This window comes from Macrobrachium rosenbergii, chromosome 14 (genome assembly GCF_040412425.1).
Source record: "Macrobrachium rosenbergii isolate ZJJX-2024 chromosome 14, ASM4041242v1, whole genome shotgun sequence".
Classification (NCBI taxonomy): Eukaryota; Metazoa; Arthropoda; class Malacostraca; order Decapoda; family Palaemonidae; genus Macrobrachium; species Macrobrachium rosenbergii.
The window spans coordinates 26,669,604-26,692,466 of NC_089754.1; the positions used below are offsets into that span (position 1 = coordinate 26,669,604).

General features: G+C 37.4%; 1 protein-coding gene across 1 annotated transcript in view; it reads right to left on the reverse strand.

The window, feature by feature from the left end:
• Positions 1-5,779: 5,779 nt before the first annotated feature.
• LOC136845828 (huntingtin-like) overlaps positions 5,780-22,863 on the reverse strand; it is a 121,008-nt gene continuing 103,924 nt past the window's right edge. Inside the window, 8 exon segments of the mRNA XM_067116210.1 lie at positions 5,780-7,482; positions 7,485-7,941; positions 7,943-8,081; positions 12,925-13,106; positions 15,617-15,823; positions 16,857-16,966; positions 17,279-17,469; positions 19,722-19,855. Coding sequence (XP_066972311.1) covers positions 7,139-7,482; positions 7,485-7,941; positions 7,943-8,081; positions 12,925-13,106; positions 15,617-15,823; positions 16,857-16,966; positions 17,279-17,469; positions 19,722-19,855 — 1,764 coding nt within the window. The 3' untranslated portion in view covers positions 5,780-7,138.

Here is a 22,863-nt window from a genome sequence, read left to right on the forward strand (position 1 = left end):
GCAAACGTTTCCGCAGGATGTACTACGTTTTTAGGGAAGAAGAGGAGAGACTTCTATCTGAACCACCTGCCTCCTCATTTTCCTGACATCCATAAGAGGGCTTTGCTGAGGGCGCCATTGGCGCTCAGCAACAGTTTGTTCAGAGAAGAAGACGTGTCGGCAGTGGTCAACTTGGTGTCATCTACTTCTGCATTGGAGTTGCAGCAGGCAACGATTAGGGTCGCAGCGCGGAGTGCCAGATCTCCAAAGGGGGCTAAAATGTCTTCTCCTTCGAAGCGCTCTCGCTCTAAGTCGCTCGAAAGTTCTCCTAAGAGAGTAAGTTTTGCCTCCAAGCTATCTAGTTCTGCCTTGGATCTGAAACCTTCCAATCAGAAGAAGGTTTTTCGAAAATAGGAGGCATTCCCTTTGCTTGCACCGGTAGGATTATTATTATTATTAAAGTAGTATAACCAGACCACTGAGCTGACTTTCAGCTCTCTTAGGGCTGGGTAGGAGGTTGCCTTGCCCTTTTCTGGGACATTGGAAGGATTGGGGCATGGAGAGTTGGGTAGTGGAGGTCTTAAGGAGGGGTTACAGAGTCCCTTTTCACTCTCGTCCTCCGCTATCCAACTCACCAGTACATCTTCCCAGTTACTCCCCTTCTTCCATCAGGGGGTTAGCTTTGGCGGCAGAGATCCGAGCCCTTTTAGAGAAGGGAGCCTTAGAGCCCGCTCCCCCTTCTCTGGGTTTCTTCAGCCGGGTCTTCGTGCCTATCAAAACAGGAGGATCTTGAGACCTATCATAGACCTCTCGGGTCTCAACAAGTTTGTAACCTCAACAAAGTTTCATATGGAAACTTCCGAGTCGGTGCTGCGCTCGGTCTGGAGGGAAGATTGGATGATTTCAGTGGACCTCAGGACGCTTATCTTCAGGTTCCGATTCATCAGGAATCTCGGAAGTTCCTTCGTTTCTCAGGTCCAACTGGAACATTCCAGTTCAAAGTCCTCAGCTTCGGTCTGACCACAGCACCTCAGGTATCAATCAAATAATTAGTTTGAAAGATATTTGAGAAAAATGATGACTCGCAGTCCCTGAAATGGATAGTAGGTTGGGAGCTGGTCATGATCTGTGCATTATCCAATGCTGGATGTTTATGTATCCATCTTTGGACACTCCATCAGCTCCAAAGACAGATCCACCATGATTATATACTTTCTCTTCCTCCATGATAAAATACCATCACACAACTCTAGACCTGTCATATTCCTCATCTTAGGTATACATACTTAAAGCTCAGTAGATTTACATTTATTATTATTATTTCTGGATAACTATCTGCATTTGTTGCCTGTCAGTATAAATAGATATTCAGCAATCTAAGGTCGTGGTTGGTTGAATATATACACATTATAATTTTGTAAAAATTTGTTTTCTAATTACGAAATATTGCCTTACTCTGAGGTTGCCTTTACATCCAATAAAAGACAGTTTCTTCCTAGACCAAAGCTTTGCATTTATAGTAGATGAGAGATGCTGGGGTACAAACTCTTCCAATGGCTAGTTGGCTAGTTTGAATCATCCTTCATTACATGTGGAGATGCAGCAGACACTTAAGAGTAAAGCCACCAGTAGGGTACAGTTAAGAAAATGGACTGTATGTTTAAAACTTTAAACTTCTTAACATCTGAATAAAGTCACACCTTGGTTAACAGATATCTTTATTAATGACCATTCAGTTAACCCTTAAACGCCTACTGGACGTATCATACGTCGACTAAAATTGTCTGTCAGGTGCCAAGTGGACGTACCGTATGTCGACTACAAAAAATTTCAACCTTCGGTCAACTTTGGCTCGACCGAAATGGTCGAAAAACGCAAATGTAAGCTAAAACTCTTACGTTTTAGTAATATTCAATCATGTACCTTCATTTTGCAACAAATTGGAAGTCTCTAGCACAATATTTCGATTTATGGTGAATTTTTGAAAAAAACCTTTTCCACGCCCGCGCGATAACTCGGCCTAAAATTTCAGAAATTCTTTCGTCATTTTGTCGTAATTTTTGCACTGTTTTATATTAGCCGTTACATAAAGTTTTATATATGAAAATGTGCGCAATTTCATGTAAAATACAGCAAAAAATACAACCATGGTTGTAGCTTTTATCAGTTTGGAAATATTTTCATATAAACCAAGATAACTGCCAAAATTTCAGCCTTCGGTCAACTTTGACTCGACCAAAATGGTAAAACGCAATTGTAAGCTAAAACTCTTACATTCTAGTAATATTCAATCATTTACCTTCATTTTGCAACAAATTGAAGTCTCTAGCACAATATTTCGATTTATGGTGAATTTTTAAAAAAACTTTTTTCCTTACGTCTGCGCCAGAAATTCTTTCGTCACGTTGTCGTAATGTTTGCACTGTTTTATATTAGTCGTTACATAAAAGTTTTATATATGGAAATGTGTGCAATTTCATGTAGAATACAACAGAAGATAACTCATGGTTGTAGCTTTTATCAGTTTGGAAATATTTTCATATAAATCACGATAACTGCCAAAATTTCAACCTTCGGTCAACTTTAACTTGACCGAAATGGTCAAAACGCAGTTATAAGCTAGAACTCTTACATTCTAGTAATATTCAATCATGTACCTTCATTTTGCAACAAACTGGAAGTCTCTAGCACAATATTTCGATTTATGGTGAATTTCTGAAAAAAAAACTTTTTCCTTACGCTCATGCCATGTAACTCGCCAAACATCTCGGAAATTCTTTCATCACGTTGTCGTAATGTTTGCATCGTTTTACATTAGTCGTTACATAAACTTTTATATATGAAAATGTGCGCAATTTCATGTAGAATACAACAGAAAATAGCTCATGGTTGTAGCTTTTATCAGTTTTGAAATATTTTCACATAAATCACGATAACTGCCAAAATTTCAACCTTTGGTCAACTTTAACTTGACTGAAATGGTCGAAAAACGCAATTGTAAGCTAAAACTCTTACATTCTAGTAATATTCAATCATTTACCTTCATTTTGCAATAAATTGGAAGTCTCTAGCACAGTTTTTCGATTTATGGTGAATTTTTGAAAAAACATTTTCCCTTACGTCCAAGCGTTATTTAATTCATGCATCATTTTGTAATAATATTTTCTCTGTGTTGCTTTGATCGTTTTACGATTTGTTATATACCAAAATCATCACAATTTAGTGTACAATACAAAGAAGAAAAAATAACCCGTTAGCTTTAACTCGTTTTTGCTCACAGCGCGATTTGTATAAAATTATATATGAAAATTTTTTTTTGCGCTGTCATATATTTCAATATTTATATATGATAATGATATTTTTTCATTTCTGATGGTTGCATACTAAATTTCAGGCAATGACAAAAAAAAGGAGCCAAAAATGAACTCTTAATCTTAAAAACTAAGCGTGCTGTGATTTTTTGAAAAAACTTTTTTCCGCTTCAGCGCTAACTCCCGAACGCCGCCGGCATACGGGAGACGTTTTTGTAAATAGAGGCTCGGCGTTTATGGTTAAAGGACATTTTGTCAAGGAAAAATCAGCTCTGTTAATGGACTTTGCTCAGTTTAAGGATTTGCTTAGTTTAAGGATGGATAAAGACAGCTTGTTAAAACATGTATGGGAATAGGTACATCACATGTGCGGTTCCCAGTTGAAAAGAATGGAAACATTCATTCTGTGCATGGGTCTCCCGCAGTGCACATATCTGCCAAGCTATCTCCTGTATCTTTGTGTGTTTTTGCAATACTAGTGCCAAGTAATTGTACTGTAAATAAGTCATCATGGTCCCTAAGAAGGGTTAAAGATGCCACTTAGGTAAAGAGAGACAGAGAAACTCTAGATATTCAAAAGACAATATGTAATAGAAAACATAACATTGGTGTCCACGATTGATCTGGCAAAGACAAGTTATGGGGTGGCCAAACTAATTTTCTATTATGATAAAAATGCAGTGACCATCAGAGCAGTTGAGGTTGCTTTGGGAGTGAAATCTGTTAAGGTCTCAGATAATTGAAGAGGTTAAGAATTGGGTGTTAATTTGTATAACTGAAAAACAGTTAGTGATAGTGAAAGAGCAAGACAACTGCAGGCTGATCTCTTGAAAACCACTGCTGGGATGAGTGCTGATACAAATAGCACTCAAGGGTTTAAAGCCAGTCTAGACTGGTTTGAGATATTCAAGAAGTGGCATACAGTGTGGGAAGCTGCCAGTCTTGACAAAGATGCTGCCAAGAAGTATGTTAAAAAGAGTACAAGCACTATGTAAAGGCTGGAGGTTTTGTTACGCAGTAAGTGTTTACTTCTGATGAAATGAATGGGCCTGTTTTGAAATAAAATGCCAATATCACCCAAGAGAAGTCACTGCCTGGGCACTAGCCAATGAAGGAAAGGCATTGCAAGTAGAGATTTTGAACCGAAGCCTTTGCTTGTCAACTACTCAGAGAACCCAAGGGCTCTAAAGAAAAATAAATTAAGTATGATATGGAACACTAACAGTAGGCTTGGGTAACCTGGCATTTTATTACTGAATGGGTGAATGAAGTGGTTGGCCCTACTGTCAAGCAATACGTTTGAGGAAAAACAGTTGACTCTGAAGGTCCTTCTTGTGCTGGACAGTGCTCCTGTTCATCCTCCAGACTTGAAGGCCATGTTGCTGCAAGAGTAACTTCATAAGAGTAAAGTTCATACCTCTGAGATGACTTCATCCAGCCCATGGACCAGCAGGTAATTTCAGACTATAAGAAACTACACCAAAGCACTGTCTGAAAGGTACTTTGAAGTGACTTTTGACCAGAGTTAATGCTCAGAGTTTTGGAAGACTGGCCCCAATATTGTCCATTGCTTAAGCCTCAGACTAAGCCTGGGGTAAAGTCTCTTGGAGGATCATGAACTTTTGCATGGAGGAAATTGTTGCAAGATGCCATAACAGAAAGGGACTGTGAAGGCCTTGAGGCTAAGCTTGTCGTGGAGGATGAGTGTCTTGTCAAGTCCATGGGACTGGAGGTGAATAATGGTGATGTGGAAGAGCACAAAGCAGAGCTCACTACAGAACTGCAGGACCTGCAGAGCGACAGACAACAGATGAGCAATTTTCCTCAGAGAAGGAGTCATTGATCAAAGAAATGAGTGCAAATTGGGGAAAGTGCAGTTTCCCTGAAAAATATCACCCTGATAAGGTTGTAGCAAACTATACTGTAAACTGCTGGATGACAATATTGTACTGTATATCACTTTAAGAACTTTTTAAAACAAAGGCAGATAAAATCTTTGGACGGCTTTCAGTGAGAAAGAAACAAGACACTGAAGGGGATAAGATCAAGCAGGATAAGGGGCAGAAAAGAGAAACAATCCCAGGACAGTTGCCTGCCATTTTTATGGAAGGAGACTCACCTTCCAAACAAAAACACCTCTCTTTTTTACCTCCCTCAAGACCTACCACATATGCCATCAACTCACAATTAGAGGTAAAGTGAGAATAAATTTCCACTTATTTTCTCTATTTTTTGTGTGCTTTTTGTATAATTTTTGCATGCTAGGCATGTTAAATTAATTTCTTTTTGGAAAGTAAGCCCAGCTGAAGGAGAGATCAGTTAAAGGACAGCCTTTTGGAATAGATTAAGTCCATTAATATGACTGTTTACAAGGCACCATTTAAATGAAAGTTCAGTTAAACCACTAAAATGTCTTTTTCAGTATGCACTCAAAATATCATACAGTAAACAAAGGAAGAATGTAAATGAAATTCTTGTGCACTGTAAAAAAATAATCTTTATTATTTCTGATAACTGAACAATAAAAAATAATCAGGTATGGAAACAGAAATTAATGAAATTGCAGCATTTATGAAATTTAATGTATAATGCTGCAAAAACAAAACTATGACCAAATAAAATTTACAAGGCATTTTCCCTGATTCCACAATCACTGCACGCCTATCATTTGCATCACATACAGCAGGCCAAACTATTTTTACAGCAAAAGAACTCGCAAATCTCACTGGAACCTTGATCTATGAAACGATATCCTATAGACACATACTACTGGCAAACACATCACTTGTTTGTTCAAATGTATGTGATAACGAGTTGAAACCAGTCCCTACCTTCATTAAAGCCCTTGCATTCAATTATATCAACTGAGAATACAAAACTATTTAAGATCTACACACAAAAGAAAATAAATTTTATGAAGAACATAACTATATCATTGGGTTGATTAGCCTAATAAGGCTTCAAGAGCTGATGGAATGGTATAAACAGACAATTTGAATTCTACTCTATTAATTTGACAAGAATAAAAATGAGACAAGAAACTACTAAAACATAAAGCTTGAAGGTCAAGCTCGTAATGTTACTATCCATAACAAGTGACCAACCTCAAAATTCCTTTACAATATGCAATAGGGATTATGCAGCATGACATAAATCAAGGTTAACATAATGACTGAACAGAGAAAGTTTCATATACATATATACAAAATACAAACTTACAATGGTTGCTTCATAGATATACAATAATAAGCTTTACAATTAATCTTCTCTTCATAAAGAATAACCTTAATCTCTGACAGTCTCTTACATCGGTACACCCCTCGCATACAACCTACTATATATCACAGCCAAGCAAAGCAAATATGGACTATTCCAACATAAATCATTTAAATAATATCCAGATTGGCTGTTACCCTATACTGTAATGTATTAACTTATGAGTAATTCTTTTATTAGGACCAAAGGATGTAAAAATTAATATTGTTATTCGACAATCACTATTTAATCATGTCTAACTGAATATTTGTTAATTGAAACAAATTATTCCAGAGAATATGTATAATGTATGAATATATATACACCTATACATAAAAGGTTACAAAACTTTACAAATTATAATAAACAATCATACACAATTAAAAATTCACTTTATATCCATCCTGGCAACATGGGGCTACAGTGCACTGAATAGGAGATTCTAATTTGTAATATTAGAGTACTGTACAGGCAATACTGATCACCCACTAGAGCCATATCTAGAAAAAACTTGAATACTACAAAATCAGTGTATTCACTCCCAACACTTTTAAGTCCTCTGTAAGTGTAAAAGGAGAAAAATCTAATTTGTCTTACTCTTTTATACAATCTAATAATTCTTGATAGGGTGAGCCAGGAGTAGCAACTGCTTGAAACACAGCTTCAAATTTGTCCTTTTGGTCCTGGGTAGCTAAACTCTGACGGAAATGGAAGCAGACAAACAGAATATCTGAATGTCTCAGCGTATCCAGCTTTCCTAGACGGGCCTGAACAGAAGGGAATGCTGCTCTGAGCCATCTATTACTAGATGCTGCTATGAAAAAGCAGGTTAAGCACCAAACAGCAAGTGAAATGGGACTGCGTTGAGTGAAGTTGCTAAGAGACAGAAGAACCCATTCTTGGACTAACCCCTCACCACTCTCACTTATGGCTCCTTGAACACTTGAAACAAAGTTGAAGCCAAGAGATGAGGATGAGGTTGATGACTGGATATATATTCTGTAATTACTTTGTTTAAAATCTGACTAGCAGGAAGAACATCCAACAGACATGGACCAAGCAACCCAGCAATAACACCTGCTTCATGTGGGTAACCAACCCTGATCCGATCAAAGAAAACAGAAAGTTTTTCCATCACAAGGAGGAGTGTTTCTGGGTCAGAGGACTTATCATCCCCTCCTATATCATGTATGAGAGATGAAGTGTTCCTTACATTAGCATATAGTGCTGTGATAAACAATGGAAGAGCTGCTAAAGATGTTGAGGGTGAACAGTTCAACACCAAATCCATAACCAATTTAAAAATGACTTCAACAGTATTACTTGACAACTGCTGAACTAATACTAGTCTTTCAACACCTCTTAAGACTTGGTGGAGTAGACGAGGTGTTGTAGAGAGATGTTGCTGCAGTAGATAACGCCATGTGTAGTGCTGTAGAAGGCAGTGTGGGATCAGGTAATGTCTCATAATGTTCAACAAGATATACCCATAAGTCCCAAACAGCAACTTCATGGCTCTCCGATTCTACACTTTTCCTGAAAGAATATAAAGATTGAAATATTTAACTAAACACATGAATCTTGCAGCACCTGAAACAAATTTTCTGCTGCAAGGCATATCTAACAATGACAACTAATATAACAACCGCCTCCATTTTAAATGTTGCCAATGAGTTACACCTCCATATCAAAACCTGACTGCAATATTATTCCAGATTTTGTTATACAGCAGTTTCCATTTTATTGATACAGTAATTAAATAACATGAAATTTATGTTGGTTACAACAAATTCATTTCCATAGCCTAAAACTCCATTATAATATAGGTAAAAAAATCTGAATCACAAAATAGATGCAAAATGAGTTCTCTGTAACATGTTATTTTAGTGCATTTTCTACTTGAATTTTCCTCCACCCCAGATCTTCACATATGTTCTTTTTCAATTATTTTTTAGGTCTTTTTATTGGAGTTTTCCCTGTTGCTTCCTACTGTTTCCCTCCCTGTCTTATCACATGTTCACAATATCACTTTACAAGCTCTCTCACTATTTTCCAGCCTCTGAATCACACATTTCTTGGCAACTCCTTCACTTGTAATGTGGTCTCCCCAATGCACTCCAGCTATGAATCTAAGCCCTTTTCTTTTAATTCAAGACCTTGTACTGTCTTCATAAGTTACCCTGTCCATGTGTCATAGATTTGAGTCCAGTTTACTTGAGGGATGCTTTTATTCACCTTTTGTCCAGTATTCTGTATCCTTTTAACCCAGGTGCTGGTACTCTTCTTACTGCCGTGAACTCTCAATACCAGCTTCATCAGCTACAAAAATATATTATTTCCTCCAAAGTACACCCTTCCACCAGAAAAAAGTTTTCCTCTCTTCAGATTGGTCATAGGCATCATAATCTTCATGCTTTTACAATCCTGACCATCCCCTGTGACACTATCTGCTATATTCAATATTGTACGGCAGTTACCTTTCCACCTCTCCTACAGCATCCCCACAGTTTCTCTCCTTTACTATAAGCATGTTTTGCTTACAATGACTTTCAATCTTCAAAATCACTTCTCATGATTCTACTGTTAACACAGGTTGTATAAAAAAGAGCATATTCCAAGGGCCTCATGTTTCCACACTCCTTTATGGCTTCCTCTCTACAACAATCATTGTCGTGACTTAAAAAGTTAGGTACATGACTCAAGAGAATATAAATTCACTGTTACCATCATAAACAATTTATGCCAATTTTCCATTTAAGGGGGTTAAACATGAAGAGTTTTCTCCATTGTTCTGTCATTTGCTATTTCAGCCTGAATTCCCATCAGGTCTAGGTCTTCATTTATCCTTTTCTCCATGATATCCTATGCCTCCGTACAGGTCTTCATCCTACTACTTCCATGTCTATTGCTTTTTGACCTACTGTTCCTTATCCCTTCTCATCTCATGTCCAAACCATCTGAGTTTTTTGAGCTCTATCTTCTCCCAGCCTCTTGATACCACGTTTGCAGTAGGATCTTTGGCTGTACCCAGCCATGAATCTTAAGATTCCATGGCCATACATTTCAAAATCCCCTTGTCAGTGCCTATATTTTTGCTGTTCAGAGTAGTACAGGCCTATGTACCCATCACAAATCTTATCTCTCTCTACTTATGGGACATCCTTATTGACCAGGAATCTAGCTTTCTCTCTCCATTTCATCCAAACTTAAGACTCCACAGTTTAGCGTACTCTCAAGGCAACAGAATTGCTCTACCTCTTCAGAAACCTGCCTATGTCTCATAAGATTCTCAACTCAATTCTCTTCAACATTTACTCTCAAATTGCAATCTCTTACTCTATGTATTTTTGATAGCGTAGTCGCTGTCTCGTCCTCAAAGGAGTTACCCCCATGGTGTGCCAGTGCTCCCATGGTGACTAGACTAGTATCAAAGAAATATTTTTCTAGCTGGGTATTGTGTCGTAAATGAAAACACTATGACACGTGATAGAGTATAATGGACTCAAAGATAAGAGGGCATTTTCCCTTATCTTCAGCAAAGCTGAACCCAGTTTTCCTACGTCAAAACTGCAAGAAGTGACTATTGCGCATGCGCGTCTGCCATCTTGTTTACGACCGGGCAGGCAAAAAGACCAACTCCATTACCCTCTTCTAGCACAAGTGATATGCGTAACCCGTCAGTGCTCCTTACTGTTTTCAAGTGTAAAGCAGAAAGTATTATGGAAACATCCAAACACGAAAGTTAAGTGCTTATTTTTAAACTCGAGTTTTAAAAATTGTTAGTTTTAACTGTGGAACATATGTTTTTTGTGTATGGAATCCCGAAAACTGAACTTTGTTTTCGGAGCACATGGTCGGTGTCTTCAGAGCACATGGTCGGTGCCCTCTCATGATCTCTGTTAGTTGCGAAAGTTTTAAAAATTTGATGTTTTGATCATTCAGGTTATCATGTGTAACCAAAGAAATGTTCCACAATTTAGTATTAATTTAGATAATCCTTTCAGATAACGGTGTCCACAATAGCCTAGGCGGTAGCCTAGCACTTAAGGGTTACCTAGAGGTCACGGCAAACATCCCAGAAGGTCCGATTTTCCTACACCTTAGCACGAATAAACCACTCTCTCTACAAGGGCTAAGAATAATTTTAGTGTCCCTAATCAAAAAAGCAAACCCACACTCCTTTCCCAGGTCACATGACATAAGGAAAGTAAGTACATCATTGGCCTTCTTCAGAAATGTCTCCTTTGAGGAAGTCTCTGAAAGTACAGGATGGGCATCAGAGACAATGTTCTTAAAACATTACTGCCATGAGCTCGAACAAATTCGTCTGCACTGCATGTCAGTAGGTGGAATGGTTAGTCCCGACCACATAGGCTCTACAGCAGAAAACCAGGGGTCTTCCTAACGGGTGAGTATGCTGACTATTGCTGGGAAAGATACGAAAAGACTGCAACCACACCCAGCATACTTAGGTAAGTCACTTTAGAACTTCACCCTAAAAGTGTAAGTTCTGGTTTAGTTTCTCATTTCTTGTTTCCAAAACCCCAAAAGGTTTTTTAGAATAAGGAATGGGGCTTGAAACTTGTAGCTTGACCTTGGACCATAAATGTTTTTTCTTTGGGTTGTTTGGAATTTAAATTTTAATAGCTTAAGCCTTTTGTCACCTGTCAATTTCTTTGGTAAAGCTCCTTTGAGGACGAGACAGTGACTACGCTATCAAAAAACAGGTTTTGACGTAGGAAAAACCTATTTTTGGTAGTCGCTGTTGAGTCCTCAAAACCCTCCCACTTCCCTGACAAAAGGCATGGGATTTGGGCAAGGGATAATCCTACATTGACCAGCAGAGAGTAATGGAGTTGGTCTTTTTGCCTGCCCAGTCGTAAACAAGATGGCAGACGCGCATGCGCAATAGTCACTTCTTGCAGTTTTGACGTAGGAAAAACTGGGTTCAGCTTCACTGAAGATAAGGGAAAATGCCCTCTTATCTTTGAGTCCATTATACTCTATCACATGTCATGGTGTTTTCATTACGACACAATACCCGGCTACAAGACCAGGCTAGAAAAATATTTCTTTGATACTAGTCTAGTCACCATGGGAGCACTGGCACACCATGGGGGTAACTCCTTTGAGGACTCAACAGCGACTACCAAAAATAGGTTTTTCCTACGTCAAAACCTGTTATTTTGTAATCCAGTGCATTTCTCATGACATATATTCCTTCCATTACACAGTTTGGCCCTACATCTTTCCCACAACAACCACAAGGCCACTTTTCTGACTGAACTTTTCCTTTACCTCCTTTCCAGTCATCATAAGCTTGCTTACACTGATTTGCCATCCTCTCCTCTCTATTCCACTCTACCTCCTATTAAACATTTCCACCACCTGCTCTACACATTCTGTTCTTAGCCTGCATTAGGTCAATTGCACAACACCGCTCTCGGGGTCTCCTTTTCTGGACTTCTTTGTAACTTCCTCCATTACCATGAAAAACACGAAGGGGCTTGACACTGACCCTTGATGTACACTAATATATATATGTATCAAACTCTTTTGATAAACCTGCCACTATCTTAACTCATTGGTTTAGTAACATCACTAGCTTAATGGATTTGTAAATTCAAACATATCATGGATATCTATATAGAAAATGGAATGAAGTGGAAAAATGTTTCTGAATAGATCCGCCACTGTGATTTGGGACTGAACAATGAAAATATAAGTATGAAAATAGCATATATTTAAAAAATTAAATGTAAAGAGGTCATTGGCATATTCTTTCTATAAAAAAAACCTACAAGCTATGTGAAATGCTGGTGAGAGTGAAGCTTGTGTACTTGTCAGATTTAAATTATAAATAACTACCAGGTCTAGTGCATATGTTGTTATTTGTATGTTTTTGTTCCTAATGTGATAAAGCCTTTACGTTTCTGTTCCTAATGTGATAAAGCTTTTGTTCAATAAAAGCAATCACCTTACCTTTTACATTTTCTCTCCCTGCTCTTTGCAATTATATTTATGTATATATTAATGCAATTCAGAACCCAGCCCGAGAAGAACCCTAAAAGAGTTCAGAGGTCTGGTTAAACAAATCATTTATAACTAACTAGAACTCTTTAGACCATCCCCTCATCCTATCAGGAATAAAATTCATGACTATTTCTATTTTATTGTATACTATTACCTATACTTTTCCATGTAAATTTTTCACTCTGACAGTCCTAGGGTATATTCAGAACAACTGTTCAGGGTTCCTACAAAACTGACTAGAATTTGAAGGCAATAAAGACATATAGGAGACTTGCTGTAAAGACCTGTTGCACAATATTTACAATGTTCAAGCACTGTGTACACTAAAATGTTATAGTAAACTTACCCATCGTTGTATTTTAGTATATAGTTAGCAGCTAGTATAATTAGTGGTGGGCTTTCCTCAGGAGGCCCCTGCAATAAATAAAGGAGGCCCTGAACAGCACACGTACGCACACACACCTGCCCACTCTTAAGACCACTTTCAACAATGTGTACAACACCTTCACTGAGGGATGAACTGACCTCCTGCAATATAAATAATAAAAATACTTGTATATCAACAGAAAAGTCCAGCATAATATATTAAAAATAATTCAGGACAGTCCAGACAGCAAACAACAATTAAATGAAGAAATATTTAATTTTTTGAAACTAACTTTTTCTTACAAATCTACTCTATTTGCCCATACTGCTTCTCTTAAAATATTCTCATGAAATGAATATAGTCGTGGACACAAACTGTAAGTGTACACATACTTTTTTTGTACCTGACAGTCAATTTGGTTTGTTCTTTAAGTAATCTAAACTTTGACAGTGGAAACACAAGGTCATGATTCGGGGAAAATTTATAGAAAAGTCATTTTCTTTTCCATGACTACATTTGCTTCGCAATTTACCTGATTGAATTTCAATTTTAGTGGTGAGAAATCACGCTGAAAGCCCTGACTGTTAACTGGGAGAGTAGGATTTGTTTGGAGATTTGAATTAATACAAGCTTCATGCCCCACTACGACAAAGGCCAGGAAGCTGCGTCGTACGATATTTTAATAGAATATGAAGTCCATCATCCATTACAAAACCAGAGGGACTACTAATGAGTAATAGGCTGTACCATCCAGAGCACTTCTCTGAAAGCACAACATAGGAGCTGACAGAACTATCCTTGTCTACTCCACAAACCTGCCATTAAAACTAGTTATTCATTGGATGGGTCGACATCGTACTCAACTAGCACTCTCCTAGGCCCGCGTTCGATTCTCCGGCCGGTCATTGAAGAATTAGAGGAATTTATTTCTGGTGATAGAAATTCATTTCTCAGTATAATGTGGTTCGGATTCCACAATAAGCTGTAGGTCCCATTGCTAGATAACCAATTGGTTCTTAGCCACGTAAAATAATCTAATCCTTCAGGCCAGCCCAAGGAGAGCTGTTAATCAGCTCAGTGGTCTAGTTAAACTAAGGTCTACTTAACTTTTTGCCATTAAAACTGCAGATGTTTGAACTATAAAAATAAGGAACAAAGCACTGATCTCCACTGGCACTCATCTTAACCTGACAGCTTCATCATCCAGGACACTAAAACACACTTTAACTCATCTGATTAAAAACAATATTGTAATCTAGCTGCTTAAGCACTGATTTACACTGTAGACAGTAAGTCTGAGTGTACTTCTCTGTAGTCCTGTTTCGACAAGCATAAAAGCTTCACCAGACAAGGGAGATCTTCAGCATTCTGGACATGGGCTGAAAGTAACTGAATATCAAAAGGTGCAGAAGAATTCTCTTTTCCTCCAAGCTAGATGGGTCTGACTTTGTTCAATAAAGCATACAGATCATCAACTTCCAGCAAGTAACAAAAGTTGGAAGGAAAACATCCTCAGCAAAAGATCCGAGTTAGTGAGAATTATTAAGACTATGAAAGATGACATCTAGTAGGCTTAATTGTTTCCCTAGAAACTTCCTTCACAAAATAAGATTGGCAAAACTGCCTCATTTGTGCTGAGGAAGAAAGATCTACCACCTGAGCTTCACAGATCTGAGATAGGGAGAATTTGAAGTTATGTATTACCTAGACTGACACACCCTTCTGGCATCAGATGTAAAGAAAGACATCAGATATCTAGGGAGCAATGGCAATAACTGGATTAATGCTTTTCCCACTGTAAAAATCACAGAAGACCCACTTAGCCTCGAAGAAATGGAAAGTCAGATTTCTATATGGCTAAAAGACTGCTTTCACTGTTTCCTCCAAAAATTCTCTGGTTCTGAGGTGTTATTGGAGCTCCTAGTGTACAGATCTAGTCCCTAGATTCAAATGGAACCTCCGGAAGTATAAATCGTGCAGAACTGTTTCCCACTAGGAAAGCTTCCTTGACATATTTCCCAAGGAAAGTGGGTCTGAAAACCTTTCTTATTTGGACACAGGAACTAAACAGTAATGTAGGAGCTCAAGGATCCCAGGATCTTGTCCAAAACTTTCCTGATCATTACAAAGGATGAAAAGTGTGAACTTGCAGGTTCTACCAGGGACATAAGAATGCATCCACCTTTTATGCTGCAGAATCCTAACACCTTGGACAATAAATTAGTAACTACCTAATGCCTTGGACAATAAATTAGTAACTACCTAATGCCTTGGACAATAAATTAGTAACTGTCATGGAGACTGACATAAACAGGTCTATCAAAGTGCCCAGCAGTTGTTACAACACCTTGAAGACATCTGGGTGTATTAACCATTTTGAATTGCAAACCTGGTCCCCACTACTTGTGACTGTCTCCGGCCATGTAATATTTTGGTGGCATAATTCTTGGTGCAATTTCTATCCAAAATTCTTATGTACCTGTTTAATCTCTATTGCCATTTACAAACTAAAAATATGCACAACTGTTAGTTTTCAATTCTTCTTCAAAGAGCAGATTTTAAATTATGCTCACTGAAAATGTCAGAAGTTTTGATGATATTAATATTCAGTCAAATGTATTAAAAGTGGATTTAATCTTGTCATTACCATTTGAAATTTGAAAAATCTTACCTGTTTAGCCAACTTTAAAGTTGCTAAAGCTTTACAAGTTGCTAAGATAATATACTGTTGAGTTATATGGTCTTCAATTGGATGAACAGTATGTAGGGGTATTAGAGCTTCCAGAACCCAACGGTGATGTGCACTTGAACAAAACAGATCACACAAACAACTGACTGACTTCACCACTTCAGCAACAACAGAAGCACACAAACCACTCTGAAATATTAAAGAATACACTTCTTAGAACAAAAGACTTCATAGATAATACAAACCTCTTCTCATAATATCGCTTAAATGTCTGGACTGGGTAGACAAAATATACACTGTATTTCCTGGTACTGAAGAATGTCCCAACCTCAAAGATGCACCCCAGTTTTGGCTAGCAAAGTTAAAAAAAAAAATTTGGGTAGCACTATCATGAGTAGATGGTTTTGCTTTTATTTTGATTAGTGCACTGCTTGCATTCCAGTCTAATGCATACTGAGTATTGTAGCTTTTTTCAGTCCATTTATTTTTAAAATACCTGAGCAGATTACCAAGTAACATTCACAGTGTAAACTGCCTAGATGTGTTTCATAAGAAATTTTCTTGACTAACAGTTCCAGTGCATGCAAATGGGGGGTTCACTGGTGCAGTATTTCAAAACCTTGGAATGTAGGCTTATGCCTCATTTTTTGTTTTTACCTTAGAAAAATTAAAAAGTCACTACCACAAAAGAAAGTATTAGAAATAGAGATTAACACTGTACAGTATTACCAAGATACAATGTAAAAACACCACACGAACATTACATTCCAAATACAATAAAATAAATTTAGAATAAAGGACAAAGTCTACACAAAACAGATATTACAAATAAGAAAAAACTTTAATATTCATAACCTGAAAAGATTTTATACATTGTTACTTTTTATAAAAGTAACACGCACACGTTTGTTTACAAGTCTTGCTATGGTAAGATTTACTGATATGAGTGATGACCTCTTTCTGAGGTCATAGAAATTCTGATTATTACTGTTGGGCAAAGGCTAAGTAAGGGCCATGTGCACATGAAAAACAGAGAGGGAGAAAGATATCCTTGCTAATCAGCTTTGGAGCTTATTTTTATCACTGTCCCTTATCATAAAATTTTAATACACTTTGAAAGACAAAGTACAGCCAAGTCATGTCTTACAGATCATGAAAACAGAAATCATGGCTGTGCAGCTGCTCTACAACAAAAATAAAAAAATCATTACAGTAACTTTACCTGTGGTCTCAACCAAGACGAATAAAGATAGTGGAGAAAATGAAGACACGAATGTACATCTAGCCCACAACTAGCAAGTTGTCGTTCTCGAACTTCAAATTCGTAGCATCCTGTAAGTGATAATTCAACTCTGCCATTAAAATGTAAAATTTTCTGCTTTTAACATATGGTCAGACCATCATATATACTATTACTTTTATCTTGAAACTCAGATAAGAATAGAGTTAAATAGCACTGGGAAACAAAACCATAATACAGTACTACATTTTTTTAATATTTCCTTCACACCATTTTCAACATGATAGTGTATGTTACAAGTTAGTATATTTTCCTTAGTATATGAAGTGTACAGTCTTGTACATTACTGTAACAAATAAGCTAAGCTTTCTGAATACTTTTTACATTATTACACAACTGCTAACCTGTATGTAGAATTGTCTCAGGTGACTCCGGAGGCTCTGCATGGCTGTTTAGGGCAGTCACCAAGTATTCCACAGAAACTTGGCCAAGCTGGTATGATGGAGCTTGTTTTGGCCCTCCTTTAATAAGATGGTGAACCTCTCTCAATTTTTCATGCAGTCGTGACATTATCTCCTGCAGCTTTTTCCCAGATCTTTGTCAAAAAATATATTAATTTAATTAGATTTAACATACAAAATTCACTGATACTGTGTGCTATGCCATGAACTTCTCATTTGAAATACAGTAGTATAAAACTTGCCTATGTCCCTAATTTAACAAGGGCATATGTTCTCAATTTAACAAGGGCAGTATTTTCCCCTTATTAGAATATAATTCTTTTGTACCAATATGCAATAACTTAGGATCTACAGAAACCAAACTGCTACCAAGTAACAAAGGGTTCACTCAAATATAAATATCCTATAACAAAAACCCCAAAAATCTGAAGAAAATATCTGACTCAAAACACCTTACCTATGGCTTAATTTCCACATTAAAAATGTTATGCTTCATAAAAATGTTACGCTTCATTAGCTTTGCAAGTCCAAAGGACACCAGCATCTTCCCACTCAGTCAGAGAGAAGCTCTTTTCCACTTTTTACGTATAAATGTACAAAAAAATAAAACCTTTCAAAAGCTCACATTTAGTCTCATGCTTTGCAACTGTTCACCTTCCGACTGCTTCCACCTAACAATGGAGCCATGTTCTATACTATGATGAGGAACTGCATTTAGTTTGAATAGATGCTTCTAAGCTTTACTCATCAGCCTTGAAAATACCAGAACTGTACAGAAAGCAGGAAATTTAACTCTAGTTTCATTCATTTCATTGTCCCTTATACAATATGAAGCCAGTTCAAACTTTAATGGAAAAATATAAAGAATCAGTAAGTGGTATAGTCAGTGGAGCATGAAACTACACCCCAGTAAAACAAGAATGTGACTGATGAGTCAATCTCATATTGTGCTATCTATTCTAGATTTATTGTTAAAAGAAAACACTACACTTAATGATACTGAATATTGGATAATACTTAAACATTCACTTTTCACTGTAGGCTTTTTTTTTTTTTCAGCACAGACAGACAAAACACGTGTTGCCTGTCTGCTAGGTATTGGTCGTACGTCAAATTTCCTGGTATATTCTCCTATCTGTAGGTCCACAAAACTAGCAATATCTTCAGTGTGAAATTACTTAAAAAGGTGGTTGGATAATATCCATAATAATTCAATAGGGACCTTCTGTTATTGCCTTGAGTGCATGTACCTCTTTAATTTGCTTCAACACCCATATACTGTTGACTGTAAGGTTGTAAATGTAGGGGCCTTCATGATGCACAATCCAATGTCGTTATCTACAAATGCAGATGATGCTACCCTCTTTGAACCATCTGAGTAAAGAACTGTGGTTGCTGAATCTCTTAACTGAGATTTAGCTAAAATTAGTGAAGTTTTACACTAACAAATAAATTATAAGTAATAGCTGATCTAGAACACTGGATCCTCCATCCCAGATATTTTCACCAAAAATATAACTAACTCCATACAACTTGTTTAAAATTCTATGCGCCATTCTTAATTTCAAATGTTCACAATGAAATGAAGGAACAAGAAAGCAATTCTCAAACAAATCATAAGCAGTCATGCCCCAAGAACTCTACCCTGAAGAATGATCAAACTGAACAGATATCATTACAACCTTGGAAAGGCTGTGCATAATTAATGAACCCTTCAATCTAAGTCAATACTGTACTACATACTTGGATTCTGCAAAAGAGGACTAGGGGCTACCAGATTGGAAAGAATGAATAAGCACTCAAAACACTACCACCAATACCATGTCTACAGACAATGGTGATGTTCACAGTTACACAAAATACAAACCACTGGTAAGAATCAGAGCTGGCAAATCATTAAGAGCCAAACACTCATATTCTATATGCTCAAAATATACTATGTGCAAAGAATAATGTTCTTTAGAATAATATTCAGTTGAGTGAAAATAGTCAAAAGTACAATCATCTGGGAAAATAAAAATCTGCCACCTCAGAATGGATACTTCCTTTAAAGACAGGTCTATCCATCTGGCTACTTGATGTGTTACAAATTTCAACCAGCAGTTCTGAACTCGAGTCTCTCATCCACAACTAGCAAAAGGTGCAGGGAATACGCTAAGGAAAATGTTATGAACAAACTTAGTGAATTTCCAAAAACAAACTTTTTAAGAGATCTACTGCATATGGTGAGATCTGTTGTATATAGTCCTATTTTAAGTTCTTTCCATTTTTTAAAAAAACAATTTATTTTGATGTGCATTAGGGTCTGTTAAAAAGTAATACAAGTAGAAACTGATGTAACACAACAGCTAAAAATTCTGCATACCCTGTATACCAATGAACTTACTTTGATGTGAGATAGTGAGGTGGTTTATCCCTTGGAAGACAAAGCAAATGTCCACTGTGAGGATTTCCAGGCATTGGCAAAAGAAGAGTCTGAATCAACAGTGCAGTAATACCTCGTACAGCAAGTGATAAACTCTGCAATAAAAATAAATTTATGACAAGAAAACCAGACTGATATTAATGCTCTAAGGTTACATGTTCACATTTGTAAATTAACTATTGTCACTGCTTCTCCCCACTTTCACCAACTAACAATACCATGAGCAAACATCAACCATTCTAGACTATGTTCATAAAAAGTTTTTGTAAACCACAACTTAAAATTACTTTACAACTCTTCTCTTTTCAATAAATTCCTTAACTAAATAAAAATTTCAAGAAGCAATTACAGCAAAAAAAAGTTGTTCATTGCAACCCATTAATCATACAATGCCTTACTTTACGCAAAACTCATGTCAGTCACACTATTATCCTGGAAAGAGCACAAGTTCCCTGCCTACACAGCCTCCTACTCCCACTTAAATCCAGGCTCATTATGTTGTGTAGCTGCAGTGTCAAAATCTTAGCAGCAGTCTCCAAAACTGTCTTTGCATGCTCCCAACCTTTGTACCTTCTTGCTCTTGCACAAGTTTTCTCATTTTGGCTCTTCATTCTTATCCTAACTTTTCACTTCCTTTATCTATGAGTATCTGTGTGTTGAGGAAACTAATTTTCATTGGTCTCTTTCACATAATTTGACTAAGTACCTCATCTTTGTTCCTTGAAGCTTCATTATGGATTTCCTTAACTGCTTCTTCTTAGTAATGCTTAGACTTAATTACCCAGAATTATTGTGTTGAGATCAGTGTAAGGTTTTTGTTTTTGCTAATTTTCCCCGGATAAGTTATGAGGAAACAATTTTCTTATAATTTAAAAAATTTTCTTATCATTAATCTTTACTTTAGCCTTGTTTGAACAGTACATAATTCTGTTAAGATTAAGTTGTGCCTTATTTTATCTGCATCATAATTGAGAAACTGAAGATTTTGCTGCTGAGTTATTCTTAAAAATAATTTCAAGCTTTTAATAGTTTATATTTAGATACCTCATTTCTTCACTGGGATAAAACAAGACAGTTGGGGTGTGAGCAGCGAGTTGTTTTAGGACCTGGTGAAATTCTGACCTAAGGCGACTTACTTCTAATGTGCCTATGCATGCATGAAAAAACCTTCCAAGCAATTTCCACTTTCCATACCTAAAGACATCCTGGTATCAAGTGACGGAGTAGGTGATGGTGGACATATACTATTGTGGAGATAAAATACCTGAAATGGGGTCACCTTCTTCTAAGAATCCTAAAAGGCCTTTAATTCACAGATGCCTTAAACAAAGGGTGGGAAGGCCACATTCCAGACCAGTGGAAAGCAGATGATCATCTGTCTTAAAAACATTCTAGAATTCCAGGCCATTTTACACAGCCTCCATGCATTCATGTTGCCAGAAGGACAAAACAGTGATGACTGGCCAAGCCTACCTGAAATTACAAGGGCCACTCACTCAACAGATCTCTGCCTCCTATTCATGGAAATCTTCACTTGGCATAGTCATGCCTTCACTTTCATTCCAAGAAACTCAAAATGTCACCAACTCCTTGAGCAGGAAACAACAGATCCTCCTGGTGGAGCAGTCTCTCAACACAAATGCTTGCAAAACTTATGCAGCCAGAGGGGTCACCAACTGGTGACCCTACTCACAAAGTTGTTGAATCACAAACTACCTTGTATTGCTCCCAGCAGCATAATTCAGCGGTTTGGACCAGAGACGCAATGCTCCAAGGATGGAACAGCCTGAAAGACAACATGTTTTCTCCCTTCAGCTTGATTTTCAAGGCGTTGGTAACATTCAGGAACAATAGCAATACCAGCATGATCCTGATTGGCCCACTGTGGCCATAAGAGTGGTTCCCAGACCTGCTGGCTCTAGTGGCAGACTTCCCAAGGTTACTGCCAACAAGGAAAAGTCACTGAAACAGCCTCACCTCTGAAAGTTCCACAGCAGGTTGCAAACTTAGCTCTAATCTAGAAGAGACTGACCAAGGCCCTGGTACCTTCAAAAAAAGTGCATATTACATGCCTCTTCAGACACTTACTACCCATATGGAGAACTGGTCCTTTATCGGCCTTTCCTTTGCTTGAGACTTTGTGGCAAAAACCCTAAGTGAAGCATGGGATATGCCATGACTCCACCTTATTTGTTCTGGCTCTACCTCTAAAGTTGGAGAGTGACTTCCTTCTATGTCCCAGCTGTTACACTCATCATATGAAGACAAAGAGATCATGTCCCTCCCCCTCCAGACTGTTTCTGAACATGCGAATCAAACTAGTCACTGGTCTCCCAAGTCTTGGGGAACAAAGTGTAAATATTTCAAAGGTACATTCAAGAGAAATATCACAACACAAGATCAAGTCCCATGAGGTTCAAACAATCTACAAGTTGGTGGCCTTGAAATATCACAGAGTCACAGTATGACAAGGATAGGCTTCTACATCTTCCTCTTAATTTTTCTTCTCTCTACAACCTTCAAAAGTTCAGTAAGCATGTCAACCCGCTGTTGAGGTGACCTGGAATACCTGGCTTCCATCCAAACCTCCCTCAAGGGATACTTGAAACTACACAGCCACCAAGACAGTAAAATAGTTACATCTGGAGAGCACTCACTTTCACCTTCCTAAATAACAACTCGGGCATCTCATAATTAGTGGGTTGTCATGAACAAGCATTCCTTCATTCACTTGATTTCCATATAGGTACAAGACATTGAAAGTAGACCTGGGCTGTGAAAGGGGGCTGATGATTTGAGCAGAAGCTTTCTTTTCATGATAATGGTGCTATTGGAATGAGTTCTACACAGAACAATGCATCTTATGATGAATGGGTTTTTATGAAAAATGTGTTTTTGTATTGGGATTAACAGGGACAAACCTTTTCACATACATTGAAACTGCAATCACTGCACACCTTATGCTGTGCCCAATGAAAAGTTTAGCTATTTGTATGATCAATTTTGCAAGGACTGCATTTCTAAACAACAGTGCTTAAATTTATGGCTACAGTATACTAATTATATACAGCTAATATCAAGACAAACTTACAATATTATCTGA